Source organism: Aotus nancymaae, unplaced genomic scaffold, assembly GCF_030222135.1.
Source record: "Aotus nancymaae isolate 86718 unplaced genomic scaffold, 86718_ANA_hifiasm-v0.15.2.pri h1tg000011l, whole genome shotgun sequence".
Classification (NCBI taxonomy): domain Eukaryota; kingdom Metazoa; phylum Chordata; class Mammalia; order Primates; family Aotidae; genus Aotus; species Aotus nancymaae.
The window spans coordinates 47058037-47072692 of record NW_026988422.1 but is presented as its reverse complement, the minus strand read 5'-3'; the positions used below and the strand labels follow the sequence as shown (position 1 = coordinate 47072692).

Sequence of the window (14656 nt, the reverse complement as noted above, 5' to 3'; positions counted from 1 at the left end):
TTCAAGTTTATGTGAGTAAAGGTGTTCATAGTAGCCTTGAATAATTTTTTGTATTTCAGTGGTGTCAGTTGTAATATCTCCTGTTTCGTTTCTTAGTGAGGTTATTTGGATTTCTTCTCTTCTTTCTTGGTTAATCTTGCTAATGGTCTATCAATTTTACTTATCTTTTCAAAGAACCAGCTTTTTGTTTCCTTTATCTTTTGTGTTTTTTTGGTTTTGATTTCATGTAGTTCTGCTCTGATCTTGGTTATTTCCTTTCTTCTGCTGGATTTGGGTTTGGTTGTTCTTGCTTCTCTGGTCCCTTTAGGTGTGACCTTAGATTGTTTGTGCTTTCAGTTTTTTTTGATGTAGGCATTTGGGGCTATGAGCTTTCCCTTAGCACCACCTCTGCTGTATCTCAGAGGTTTTGATAGGTTGTGTCATTATTGTCGTTCAGTTTGAAGAATTTTAAAGTTACCTTCTTGATTTCGTTTTTGACCCAGTGCTCATTCAGGAGCAGGTTATTTAATTTCCACGTATTTTCATGGTTTTGAAGGTACCTTTTGGAGTTGATTTCCAGTTTTATTCCACTGTGGTCTGAAAGAGTGCTTGATATAATTTCAATTTTCTTAAATTTATTGAGGCTTGTTTTATGGCCTATCATATGGTCGATCTTGGAGAAAGTTCCATGCACTGTTGAAAAGAATGTATATTCTGGGGCTATTGGATGATATGTTCTGTATGCATCTGTTAAGTCCATTTGTTCCAAGGTGTTCTTTAAATCCATTGTTTCTTTGTTGACTTTCTGTCTCGACCTGTCTAGTGCTGTCAGTGGAGTATCGAAGTCCCCACTATTACTGCGTTGCTGCCTATCTCATTTCTTAAGTCTATTAGTAATTGTTTTATAAATTTGGGAGCTCCAGTGTTAGGTGCATATATGTTTAGAATTGTGATATTTTTCTGTTGGACAAGGCCTTTTGCCATTATATAATGTCTACCTTTGTCTCTTTTAACTGCTGTTGCTTCAAATTTTGTTTTTCTAAGAATAGCTACCCCTGCCCCCTTTTGGTCCATTTGCATGAAATGCCTTTTTCCACTCTTTTAGGTTTATGTGAGTCCTTATGTGCTAGGTGAGTCTCCTAAAGGCAGCAGATGGTTGGTGAGTTCTTATCCATTCTTTGGTTCTTTTCGTGGAGCATTTAGGCCATTTACATTCAGCGTTAGTATATTGAAATGTGAGGTACTGTTGGAGTCATCGTGCTCTTTGTTGCCTGTCTACTTTGTTTTTTTTGTTTTTGCTTTTTAACTTGTATTTTTGTTGTATAGGTCCTGTGTGACTTATGCTTTAAACAGGTTTTGTTTTGATGTGGTCCCAGGATTTGTTTCAAGATTTAGAGCTCCTTTTAGCAGTTCTTGTAGTGGTGGCTTGGTAATGGCGAATTCTCTCCACATTTATTTGTCTTAAAACCACTGTATCTTTCCTTCATATATGATGCTTTGTTTCGCTGGATACAAAATTCTTGGCTGATAATTGTTTTGTTTGAGGAGACTGAAGATAGGGCCCCAATCCCTTCTAGCTTGTAAGGTTTCTGCTGAGAAATCTGCTGTTAATCTGACAGGTTTTCCTTTATAGGTTACCTGGTGCTTCTGCCTCACAGCTCTTAAGATTCTTTCCTTTGTCTTAACTTTGGATAACCTGATGACGGTGTGCCTAGGTGAAGATCTTTTTGTGATGAATTTCCTGGATGTTCCTTGTACTTCTTGTATTTGGATGTCTATGTCTCTAGCAAAGCCAGGGAAATTTGCCTTCATTATTCCCCCAAATATGTTTTCCAAGCTTTTAGAATTATCTTCGTCTTCAGAAATACCAGTTAGATGTGGTCATTTAACATAATGCCAGCCATCTTGGAGGCATTGTTCATATTTTCTTATACTTTTTTCTTAGTTTTTGTTGGATTGAGTTAATTCGAACACCTTGTCTTCAAACTCTGAATTTCTTTCTTCTACCTATCTATATGTGGTGTCTTCTGCCTGGAATAAATTTTCTTTCTCTTTCTCTCCCCCCGCCCACCCACTCCTGATAACCAACTGGAATCACCTCTCAAGGAAGTCTCACCTCCTTGAGGGTTCTTAGCTTTGATGGTTTAATGTTCTATTTTTGTGCTGGTTGGCCTCCTGCCAGGAAGTGGTGCTTTCCAGAGAGCATCAGCTGTGGTATTATGGGGATGAATGGTGATGGGGGGGGCCCTAGAACTCCCAAGATGATATGCCCTTTGTCTTCTGATACCAGGGTGGGTAGGGAAGGATCATCAGGTCGGGGCAGAACTAGGCGTGTCTGAGCTCAGACTCTCTTTGGTCAGGTCTTGCTGCTGCTGCTGTGGAGGATGGGGTCTAGGTTCCCAGGTCACTGGAGTTGTGCATTTAGGAGGATTATGGCTGTCTCTGCTGAGTCATCCTGGTTGTCAGGGAAGTGGGGGAAAGCTGGCAGTCACAGGCCTCATGCAGCTCCCATGCAAATCGAAGGACCCGTCTCATTCCCACCATGCCCACCCTACCCAACACCCCCAAGACCGTTTCCAGGTAGAGCTCAATATGGGCTTGAAAACCTGCCCCAGGCTATCCTCCTTCCAGCTTTGAAAGAAAAGGGCTTGGTTCTTCCCCGACCTGTGGCGTCTGCACACTGGATTTGCACCGTCCCACGAGTTCTGGCTAGGAGGCTGCTCACCCGGCTCAAACTGTTACAAAGTTCATTCCTGTGGAGTTTTATCCCCTGCTTCTCTGGCCACCCTCCTGATGGATCCCTGTGGTGTCAGGCAGGAATGGGCTGCTTGGGGACCCAGCGAGCTCCCAGGACCTTTCTGCTGCTTTCTCTACCCCTGTATTTCACTTGGCTGTCCAAATTGACTCAGCTCCCGATAAAGTGAGAAACTTCTCCTGCAAGTTAGAACTTCATCTTCTCCAGTGCATGTGTGTGTTCAGGAGAGGAGAGTTTCCCTTTCCCACTTCTGCAGTTGGGGCACTCAGAGTTTTGGGGGATCTCCTGGGTCCTGCAGGAGCAGTCTGCTTCATTCAGAGGATACGTTAAAATCAGAAATGCATTATTTTGTAGTTAATAAAAGGTAAACAGAGGGGGAATTTCCTGGAATTTTATTTTTCCATGGGAGCTTTATTTTTTTTTATTCTTTGAAACAGTGTTTCTCTCTGTCACCAAGGCTGGGGTGCAGTAGTGTGATCTTGGCTCACTGTAGCCTTGACTTCTCAGGCTCAAGGCTCAAGCGATCCTTTGGTTTAATGAATGGGATTGTTTGGAATTGTGTACAGGGAAGTCTAGAAGGCTTAGTGGCTTGTAGTTGTGATCCTGGAGTGTCTGAAGCGGGTGAAGTCTTCTGAGCAGGTGATATCTGGGACAAGAAATATGGAAGGATGAGCAAACAAGGGGAGCAGGTGCAAAGCTGTATAATTGGTAACGTAAGGCAGGGATTCGTCTCCAACGTTAAGAAATTTAGATGGATTCTTCTATTCTCTTTTCCAGGTCCTCATTATCAGAAATAAAGTAAACCTTTCCAAGCTCTTTGGCTTTACATTTGACCCTAAGTTCCTCTGGCTGTACAATTGCTTTAGCATACTAAATAATTGAGTTTTTTAAATAAAAGCCTTCCTGATACACAAGAACAGTTATATATTTTGACCTTGACTGTGAGCTATTGAGGCTTTTGGAAAGTCATGCAAAGCCAAACATGCAAACACCTCCGTCCCCCTCACCCCTGGCCACACCAAACAGACATTCCCTAAAAGACAAAACATTTTATTTTGATAAAGAATATCAATAATGCCAAGATAAGAATAGTAATTTTCTTTTGGTGATTTCAAAGAATTATAAGCAAGGAATAAATGTGTCTAGCCCCAAATTACAAAAATGAGTTAAAATCATTTGAAAGAGCATTTACTCACTGAAAATAAACTGTACACATACACAATAAGGGATATTAATGGACTATTAATAGTCATTATCTCAAGAAAGTATACATACAGAATTATGCACTTAAAATAGAAATTTTATCCTGTTAGTTTGCAAGTTCTTTCTACGTGAAATGCATGAACAGATAATGCTTTCTTGGCTTTATTATGTTGCTCATATAAAGATTCTTCAGGTAATGGCCAGGCACAGTGGCTCATGCCTGTAATCCCAGCACTCTGGGAGGCCGAGGTGGGTGGATCACTTGAGGTCAGGAGTTCGAGATCAGCCTGGCCAACCTGGTGAAACTGCATCTCTATTAAAAATTCAAAAATTAGCCAGGTGTGATGGCAGGCACCTGTAGTTTCAGCTACTTGGGAGGTTGAGGCAGAAGAATCACTTGAACCCAGGAGGCAGAGGTTGCAGTGAACCGAGATCACGCCATTGCACTCCAGCCTGGGCAACAGAGTGAGACTTTGTCTCAAAAAAAAAAAAAAAAAAATTCTTCAGGTGACCCAATATGGAGGAGTGAGCCATCAAAGTCAGATGATCTAAGCTTCCAGACTGTTTTGAACCTCCCATCTTCCATTTCTTCTTGGAATCTGCATATCAAAATTAAAATACTTTAGGGGACCAGTTTTACTGAGTGGAATTAAACTACCCAGCATTTTAAAATATGTGGGATTTTTTTTTTTTTTAAATGAAGTCTTGCTCCATTGCCAAGGCTGGAGTGCAGTGGTGCAGTCTCAGCTCACTGCAACCTCTGCCTCCTGGGTTCAAGCGATTCTCCTGCCTCATCTCCCAAGTAGCTGGGACTACATGTGCATGCCACTACACCTGGCTAAGTTTTTGTACTTTTCTTTTTTTTTTTAGTAGAGATGGGGTTTCACTGTGTTAGCCAGGATGGTCTCGATCTCCTGACCTTGTGATCTGCCTGCCTCGGCCTCCCAAAGTGCTGGGATTACAAGCATGAGCCACTGTGCTTGGCTGGATATGTTTTTAAGAGGAAGATCTTGTTCAGCTTTTGGCTCCTGCTTGAGCAAGCTTAAGGAGCGAATGCTGAAACATCTCCCCACTGCAATATCAACTCATTAATGAGAAACAAAGTCTAATTCAAGTCAGCTGCAAATTTCAGCATTAACAGAATCTGAGCCAACTTCAGGACAAAGCCAAAAGGAACTAATGTACCATAAATTTGCCCATGCCAACCTCTACGCTGCAGAGAACGGAAGAAGTGAGTGGGCTCTGAGCGGGGGGCAGGGGGAAGGTTCTCTCCTTCAGCACTTGATCATTTCAATGTGCCTAATTCAGTAGAAATGTTTTTATTCAAATGAAGAGAGGCCTTTAGTTATCCTCGATTGGGAATTTATTTTACTGTTGCAGTAAAGGTACTGGGAATTAAACATTTTAAGATTACAAGTAAATGGATTCTTGAAGGCAAATGGATTGTTGATACAAGTTGTCTCCCATTAGTTTTTCTTTGAAGAGGATAAAAGAGACTTTCCTTTGTGGCCTGGGGAAGGAGGTGGCTGGGTGGGGGTGCCATGCTGTGGCAGACTCTAGGAAGATAGGCAGGGCCTTGAGGTGGAAGCCCTTTTGGCTGCTTGCATCAGTGGTTACAGGGAGGAAATCAGTGATACATTTGCAATAAAAAGAAGTAAACTTTGGTAGGATTCTGTTTTGAGATTTGCTCAAACCCAAGAATGTTAGCTGCTTTGTCTAGCTGAGTGGCTCCCAAAGATGACAGCTATCCCAGTTTAAAAGCTTTTCAGTTGAAAGGTAATCTTGGGACACAGGTGGGGTTGCTTGGAGCACGAGGAACACCTGATTGAAAGTCCTAACGTCAGCCCTGTGTCTGTAATGGAAAGCGAAGCCTTTCCAGCAGGCGATTGGCGCTTCCTAGAGGAGGTGGGCCTTTAATGACTGCACCTGCACAATGCTATCAGGCCCTTATTCTGGGATCGAATCACTGACAACCTAGTGAGAAAGTTAGGCCATTTGCAGGTGCAGGAGCACTGGTGGGCCTTGTGCTCTTTTTTGACTTGTTTGAAGGTAGGTGTGATTTGCCTTTAGAACTTCATCAGCAACAATAGGTTATGAATAAAAGGACAGGCTGCAGTACGTGGTTGTGTACAATTTTTAAAGGGCTCTTGTCCACAGGGTGGGGTGTGGGCAGGGAGAACAAAGCATCGTCCCCAGTGGTGTTAATAAAAATATGTTGAGGAAGTGAATAAAACTCTGGGCTGTGCTTAAGGCAGTAACAATACAAGTCTTTGGCATGAGTCTGTGTCCTGTTTAGAGGACAAGTTGTTTGTAATCAACCCTTATTCTGTCATCTAGAGCTCCGTGTTTTAAGCAATGAAGACAGAAACTTCACCAAAATTTCATGCCTCAGAAATGTGTTTTATCTTTATTTCATGAGTTTTTAAAACTTCATGGGCTATGAATCTTTCTTATGACTTTATGAAAAATAATTTTGGGGGGAGCTTTTTTCCCTCACCCTAATAAACACGAAAAAGACTTTCAGAACAGAAGGACTTGAGATCTAGCAGATCTTTCAAACCAGATGCTGCTTTTCTGCTTTTGATTCTAAAATATGCATATTCCTTTCCTGCAGCCGGGCAGCGCATGACAAGAAAAAGAAAAGACGTCTGACAGCCCTTTTATTCATCCAGTAAATGTGAGCAACTCAAATATTAGCCTAAGGAATACTCAAAAGGTAGCATCTGAGAGACAGGCTAAGTTGATGGTTCTTCATTAGGCAGCTATATGTTTGGATGTAAAGACTGATGATGAATTTGGTTATCTTAGAGACCAGTACTTCCCCTATTTCACTGTGTATACAGATCACTTGGGGTCCTGTTAAAATGCAGATTCTGACTGGGCCTGAAATTCCACAGTCCTTGCTAGCTCCCAGGTAATGCTGAGGCTGCTGGTTCCTGGGACACATTTTGAGTCACAAGGGGCTGGACAATTTCTTGTTCTAACAGAGGGCTGGGGAAGGCAATTTTCTGGAATGGCAGATGGAGATATCCTCAGATTACCCAGAAATATGAATAGAAAAAACATGATTTAATGACTTAACAGTAGAACATGGCACAAAATAAATTGTAGTGTTAAAGAATGCATAAAATAATATTCCATTAATGACACAGGCACACAGAATGGCCATTACATAAGATGCAGATTGTAAGAACGCCATCCCGTGAGCAGGTCAGCTTACTTCCCTTGACGATCATTTCCTCTGCAGAGATTACATTGGGAGGAACATGACTGTTGCAATTGGGATGAAATTCTGCTGAAATGTACTTCAGCAGTAATTACTGTTTACTCAGAGCAGAAAACAATTTAAACCAGGTGATGAGAAGGATGTAGAATTCATTAGCTTTCTTGCCCACAGCTCCTCTAGGAGAAAAGAATCTGATTGCTTGAAAAAAATTGATTTAAAAAATGGCAAATGGAGGTAATTTTAGATATGTGTTCACAAAGCAGCCCCAAACATACTGCCCTATTCAGAAGCTGTTTCTATTTTTTTTCCCTCAAAGAACTAACATAAGCTCAAAAGATTGACTTGCACAGAGGCAGTGAGAGGCTAAGTGTGCTAAGGTTGCTCCAAGGCACGACTCAGGTGTGGGCCCTGGGGACCCTCTCCTTGTAGAGCCTTAAACATCATTTTTCCTATAACACTGATCAGATTCTGTTCGGCAGATACCCCTGCATATACTGGGAGGCTTCGAGGACATGGCTAAAAATACAACAACATTACTCTAGTTATAGTATCACGGAGCTTCTGAGTCACTACAGAACTTAGAACAAAATGAAATTATCAAAGTAGAACATATTTAAAACACACGCACACACTGAAGCAACCCTAGTTTTTTGACATAATATCCTCTAAGGAGAAAAAAATAGATTGTGACCAAGATGAATGGTGTGCAGATTTTACTCTGATTTCCTGTAGTGGAATTTCAAAGCCAAGAACTATTGTTGAACTTGGAGCTCACCATTTCGCAGAGCAGCCAAGCCCTCTTTGACTCATTCCTCCCCTAACCCGAGGAGATCTCCAAAATAGCCCAGCTGAGTTTGGAGGGCTGGAGTGCTGCTGAGTAGAACGTGTGCTTTAATTTCCTTTCTGGTCTTTGTCGACCATTGCGGCGCCGTGAACTGTTGCTTTATCTTGTATTTTCTTTTTTCTGTTATTATGGTTGTACATTTTAAACACAAATTTTTCTATTTGGAAACATCTCACTGAAGATGAATTAATATTATTCATACCAGTAACTATCCTTCCAGCTATCCCCAAATCATCCTCTTCATGCTCCTGCTCAATGAAACTTTCAAAATCATTTATTCACTCATATTTCTTGGCAAGTTTTCCTTGACTGCCTGCTGTGTATGTATAAGCAGAGAAAGGGAGAGGGTGATGTCCTTCACTGCTATTAAAGACCCAAAGGGCTTTGCCCAAGATTCCACTCGTTTTTTAGTGAACTGTGAGGTGGAAGTACTCAGGATTATCACATGGTTAGCCCCGTTGACTGACTCTGCTTGGATACCCAGAACCACGGAGTGCTCTTCACGCTAACAGTCCTTTCCTCCCTGTGCTTCTAGAGGCCAGGCGGAAGTTACCAACTTCCCGGAAGACCTGTCAGCTGTGGGTTTCGGCTGTGTTTGGTTTTAGCTTCTTCTCTATTCTCTAAATATTTTCTTTTTCAAAGTGCCTCACTTCCTTCGTTAGAAACTAAGTTTCCCTGACCTTCTCTTTTCCTTTCTGTTTCTAATGGTCCTTGAAATGAAAATATTTTGTTGAGTTTCCTTATTTGTACTTGGACAGGCTACTCAGTGACTCCTGGGAGAATAATAGCTGGTGACCTGTGGCACTCTCTGATGAGAGAGAAGGTGCAGTTTGCATTTTGGCAGCTAAACATAGAGATGGATTTAAAAACGAATGTGTAAGTAGCTGGATAATAATTTCCAGCATGATGTCAACATTTCTTTAAAGCAGAGCCTCAATTTCTAATCTTCCATCACTCTGGCCTCAAGGATGAGTTTGCCTATATGAATGTAAAACGGCAATCTTGAAAGCCTTACCTCAAGTCAAGTATTTCTTCTTGAAGATGTTCTACTTTGGAAGGTAGTGTTCACAGGAACTTGACCCTAAGTAATGACATTTTTTTTTGTTGGCTTCAAATTCTGGATTTAGTTTTATTTTCTCCTAAAATGGTGAGTGTAGTTGTGATTGCTTTTTTGCTACCGTGTAATACTATTTCCTTCTTGGGGGTCCTGTGTAAATTGTGTATGGTCACATCCACTTCATTTGGTACTTCTCTTATGAACTAGAAATCGTCCAAATGGCTCTTTGCATATCCTGATTGGGCATATTGTCACTGAAGTCTCAGGACCAACCCCCACGCCTTGTCATATGTGTATGACTCAGTTTTTGACTTCCTGGCTTAGTGCTTTCCAGTGTAGGGTTGCTGTAGTTACTGTCTTCAGCAATTGCTCTTTTTTCTTTCTTTTATCCATTACTTGTTTTATGTCGAAATTTCCCCACGTGACCATGTAATTATTCTTTGTAACTTTCCTTGGCAGAAATCAGCCCGGATTTCTTACTGTGGATGTGGCTTTAACTTGTGTCCTAGTCCTTTTGTGTTCCCCAAATAGCCCAAGGAGTCCATTCATTCTACCAAACAACCAACCATTTGAGTGAAATAAATATGTGTAACTAGCTACTTGATGGAGCCATTATTAGATGGGGGTTAAATTGCCGTACACTGTGGATTTCCAGTATCTTAGTGTGTAGGTCAAATTCTCCAGTGTATTACTAGTTTGATGGATTACTTTATTTTTAGTGGCCTAACTACATGAAGTTTTGAGTTTAAAATGTGGCTGGAATCTACAGGATAAACAGCTGCAACTCCAGTAACATGGCTACAGAAGTCCAGCTTAATATGTGTGATAACGAATAAGCTGTTGTATTGACCTGAAGAGCATTGTATGGGAAGCAGAAAAACTGGAACCTGTCCCAGCACTGCTACAACGCACCTCTTTTTACCCGTCTAGGCCTGACTTTCTCAATGGTGCAATGAGGAATTGAACTATAGTTTCTGAGGCCTTGTCTAGCTCTGAAAAGTTAGGACTCTACTTTCAAATGGATATCAGCTGTCACTTCTTGACTTCGGAAGATGGTGTGGGCCATTAAAGGATCCTTCTTCAAATTTCTGTGTCTCTCCTTATCTTTGGTGTCAGAAGACAGTTTAATCTTGTAGCAGAAAACACTTTGTAGTGAAACAAACTGGATCTTGCCGTGGAACAAGGAATAACTGATTAATTTGGCAGAATGACATTAACTCATTTAGGTTGCTTTGTTCTAGATTGCTTTATTCAGTAATTAGCTCCTAAGACCCCTAGAAGCCTGTGCTCCATGCAGACACTAACAACAGTCTCTATCCAGTTGCTGGTTCTAGGTGAGAGAGTGATCTCGCCATCATGATCAAGTTACTTTCTGTGGCCCATTAGGGAAGCGGTGACCTGGGGAGCTATTTGCCTGTTGAGTGCACATACCTGGAAGCATACTGCTCTCAATTTTTCACCCACATCAATGAGCAATGAGTGGCCTGTTAGCAAGCTGTAACTATGCAATCATGCAACAAAGCTGCCTAATAACATTTCATTTATTACAGGACTAAAATCTCATTATTGTTTGTAAAGGATGAATTCATAACCTCCGCAGAGTTATAGTTTATACATAGTTGATTTCCATTTATAAAGGCAGAAAGTCCTTATTTTCTCTAAATGTCAAGCTTTGACTTAAAACTCCCGTTTTCTAGTCAGTGGAGTGTGTGCGTATGAAAGAAAATGTTTAGCAATTAGATGGGAAAGAAGGGAAATAGTACTTAAAATGTAGGTTTTTTTTTTTTTTTTGGAGACAGGTTCTTGCTCTGTCACCCAGACTGGAGTGCAGTGGCACAGTCACGGCTTACTGCAGCCTTACCTTCTGGGCTCAAATGATCCTTTCACCTCAGCCTCCTGTGTAGCTGGGACTACAGGTATGTGCCACCACACCTGGATAATTTTTAATTTTTTATAGAGACACAGAGTCTCACTATATTACCCAGGCTGGTCTTGAACTCCTGAGCTCAAGTGATCCACTCATCTCAGCCTACCTTGGGATTAGAGGCGTGAGCTACTGTGCCTGGCTAGCGTGTAATTCTCATGTGCTTACTCCAGTAGCAGAAGAGATTAGAAAGACTGGCTTTTTCCAACAGTGGGAGCTTGAATCTGGAAAGTCTTTAAAATTGTTGTAATTTCATACCACTAAGAAGCACTTTGCTCATGTAATTGAAAAAAAATTAAGTGCCTACTTGGGCGATTTCAGGGCACTTATAAGCAACTAAGACTAATTAGCAGCCCTCATAGCCTCTATTATGACAAGGTAGGAAGTAATTTGCTCTATGATACAAAAATTCCTAGATGTTTCAAATTGTTTCACATAATTGGGCACAGGATTCCTTACTGGGAGCTTTTGCTTTCCCAGAGCCAAGTCCCTGTTCCATGTCACACATTGTGGAGGGCAGGTGACAAATGGATACAGAGCTTGGTATCCACGGATATGGCTCCCAAATAGACATTTGGGAGGATGAGTAAGGAAAGAGAGAGGCAATATCTCAGTACCAGTTGTAACTGGAAAATGTCATTTACATGGAATGAAATGAGAACTTATATGAGGCAAGCTGAGAAGCACTTTTGGTTGAAGCAAATAGAAAAATTAAGGCACTTTCCTTAACCTTTAGGTACTGTTAAGCATGCGTTTTTATGCTCAGATCTTTCTTTTATAACTGGATTATAACTGGAGAGAACAAAGGGATCTGGGCATGAGAGAAAGTGAATCAAGGAGGAAGAAGGCATGCAATGGGGAAAGGGAGGAGCAGGAAAGTCCACTTTACTGACTAAACAGTACTGTAAAAGATGGATCCTGCCACATTCTTCCCCCAATCAACCTGGATGAAAACCAGAAATACTACATTTTTAAACACAGTTCATTTTTAGTTTGTCATGGCAATATAATATGGAAAAAAGTCAGGCCACTAATAAGCATTTTTAGAGTGCATCTTTGGCACAAATGTGGACCTGCAACAATTCAGATGGCTTTCTTTCAATCCGGTTCAAAAATCATGGCTCTGTAAATTTCCAAAAGTTTGAACGTCTTCTCATGTCTTCTTATAATCAGGCATTCAGAGGTATGTGTTGGTTCTCATAGCTTTGGTAGAAACATGCTGAAAATAGAAATGAATATAAAACGCCTTGTCTTTAGGCTAATTTGGTATGGATTTGTAAGGCCTGAGTAAACTGGAAGTTAGTACATTTCTTGAAATAATACAAATGAATGTGAGACACGTGGGTAGAACAGCAGATTCAGAAAAAAAAAAAAAGGTTAGCATTGTAGTCCCAAGTTTTGTAAAAGACATCAAGTAAGGCCACCAATAGAGGAACCAAGTTTCTTTTTCGGGTTCCCTGGGGTGGTTTCCTATCAGCTTCACATTCATGAGCTGGGGAGATGTAAAACGTAAGAAGGCCTTTGACTTTCTTTTTGATATGATCAGCAGTGGTGCTGTCTGCAATCCAGGCCCAACATTCTCAGAGAGTGTGCAGTACGGCTGCTTCCGGCTGGCGGGGAGGTCGTGGCAGTGGGCTGACGAGTGTGTGTTGTGGGGAGGGCTCACAGGGTGGCGGGGCAGGCCTCCGTGCATGGGGAATTCCTTTCTGGTCGTGCCCTCCTTTTTGGCTGGAGCTTGGCCGCAGAGATTGGCTGCCATTCTCACCCCTGGATGGGGTGGGGGCAGGTCTTAGACAACCTCAGATAATTGAACAGCAGCTGTGACCCTCAGAACAGCGTTTCTTCTTTTTCTTGGGGTGGAAAATGGTGAGAATGGCTTCATCAAAAACCGCTTTGAGACCTTTCTGAGTCAGAGCCGAGCATTCCAAGTAGCACTGTGCTCCGATCTTAAACACAAGAGAGAGAGAAGCATGAGAGGAAAAAGAGAAAAGCACGGTGGTATCAACCCACCACCCAGACAAGCGCTTACTTCTGCCTGTCCTACAAACAGCCTGCGGGGTGGTTCGGATTACGTTTGTCTTTTTTTTTCTTTTGCATTTCAATTTGTACCTGTCATCCTATTTTATTGTATTTTTGTATTTTTTACATTCCTTTATTAGCAATAAATGGTTGTGGATCACTTCTGGAGAGCAGTGAACCATGAAATTGATCCCTAGCCATTTATTCCTAATAATATAAAAAATATGAAGATCTAAAAAATTAGGAGAGAATTCAAAACCTATGATATAATTTAAATATGTTTTGTGAAGAACAGGGCTGCATGATCCTGTTTTTCATATTCTCTCATTTGTAGGCAGAATGTGTAAATCATGTATAAGGGAAATGTATCTCCTTTGGTATGATAAAAGGCAAAGTGTCAGCTTGGTTGATAAAGCAGCTAGAAAGAGAGTGAGTGATAATGGTTTTATAGGTCATTCTTGATTAAACTGTACCTCTTTTAAGGTATCCCTCAATAAAATAATATCTGATTGGCATTATTATTTCGTTTTAACATACTTTACTTATTTATTTATTTTTGAGATGGAGTTCCACTCTTGTTGCCCAGGCTGGAGTGCAGTGGCACCATCTCGGCTCACTGCAACCTCCACCTCCTGGGTTCAAGTGATTCTCCTGCCTCAGCTTTCCGAGTAGCTGGGATTACAGGCATGCACCACCACGCTGGGTTAGTGTTTGTATTTTTAGTAGAGATACTGTTTTCCGATGTTGGCCAGGCTGATCTCGAACTCCTGACCTCAGCTGATCCACCTGCCTCAGCCTTTCAAAGTGCTGGGATTACAGGCATGAGCCACCACGTCCAGCCTTAACATACTTTAAAAGGCATATTTTTTAAAAGGTTATAAAAACCCCACTAAAACATGTAACAATAACAATAAAACATAACAATAATCATAAAATACATTTACTGCCAAAGGCATTCTTCTTGTCAGTGTACAGTCTATATGTTTAAATGATGCAAGTATTTCATACTTGCATAGAACTTCATTTTAAATATTTGGAGGATTTTATATTATGGTGTGTTTGATAATCACAAACCCCTCCTGAGAAATACCAAAATTCAGGCCAGAACTATAGATTCTCATCTAAAAATCACAGACCAGCACAGACCATATTTGGCAGTCAGCTTCTTGTGAAGCAGACCTGAGGTTTTAATTGTTCATAAGCTCAGGAAGAGTCAACAATGTGATGTTGGCCTTTTACTATTAAGGACACCTGGAAAAATGACTTTATTTTTTGATTTACGTTTTAAGAAAAACTTTGAAAAATGAAAGCAGATTCAGAAGAGTTTGGCTAAATGGCGAGTTCCCGGAAAGCACGGCAGACAAATGGCTAAAACAAGGTAGCAAAATCATAGGCCTATCCTGTCCACTGGCTTATGTAAATGATAAAGTGGGGCTGGTGCAAGAGAATATATAGAGGTGGGGACCGTGGTGGGTTGTAGTGCGCACACCCCCTCTAGAGTGTGCAGTCTTACTCAGCTTCCAAGTGGTAATGTTGGTTCATTGTTGCCCATTTTTGTATTTTTCAAGAGGAGTTGGAAATGGGGATTTTTAAATTTAATATTTACCAATTTATTAAATATTTACCATGGGCCAAGCAAGACACGATGT

General features: G+C 41.1%; 1 protein-coding gene across 1 annotated transcript in view; it reads right to left on the bottom strand.

The window, feature by feature from the left end:
- Positions 1 to 4840: 4840 nt before the first annotated feature.
- The window catches only part of RHOJ (ras homolog family member J), a 99856-nt gene continuing 90040 nt past the window's right edge, over positions 4841 to 14656 (bottom strand). The window contains exon 5 of the mRNA XM_012464180.3: positions 4841 to 12934. Coding sequence (XP_012319603.1) covers positions 12788 to 12934 — 147 coding nt within the window. The 3' untranslated portion in view covers positions 4841 to 12787. The remainder of the gene's footprint in view (positions 12935 to 14656) is intronic.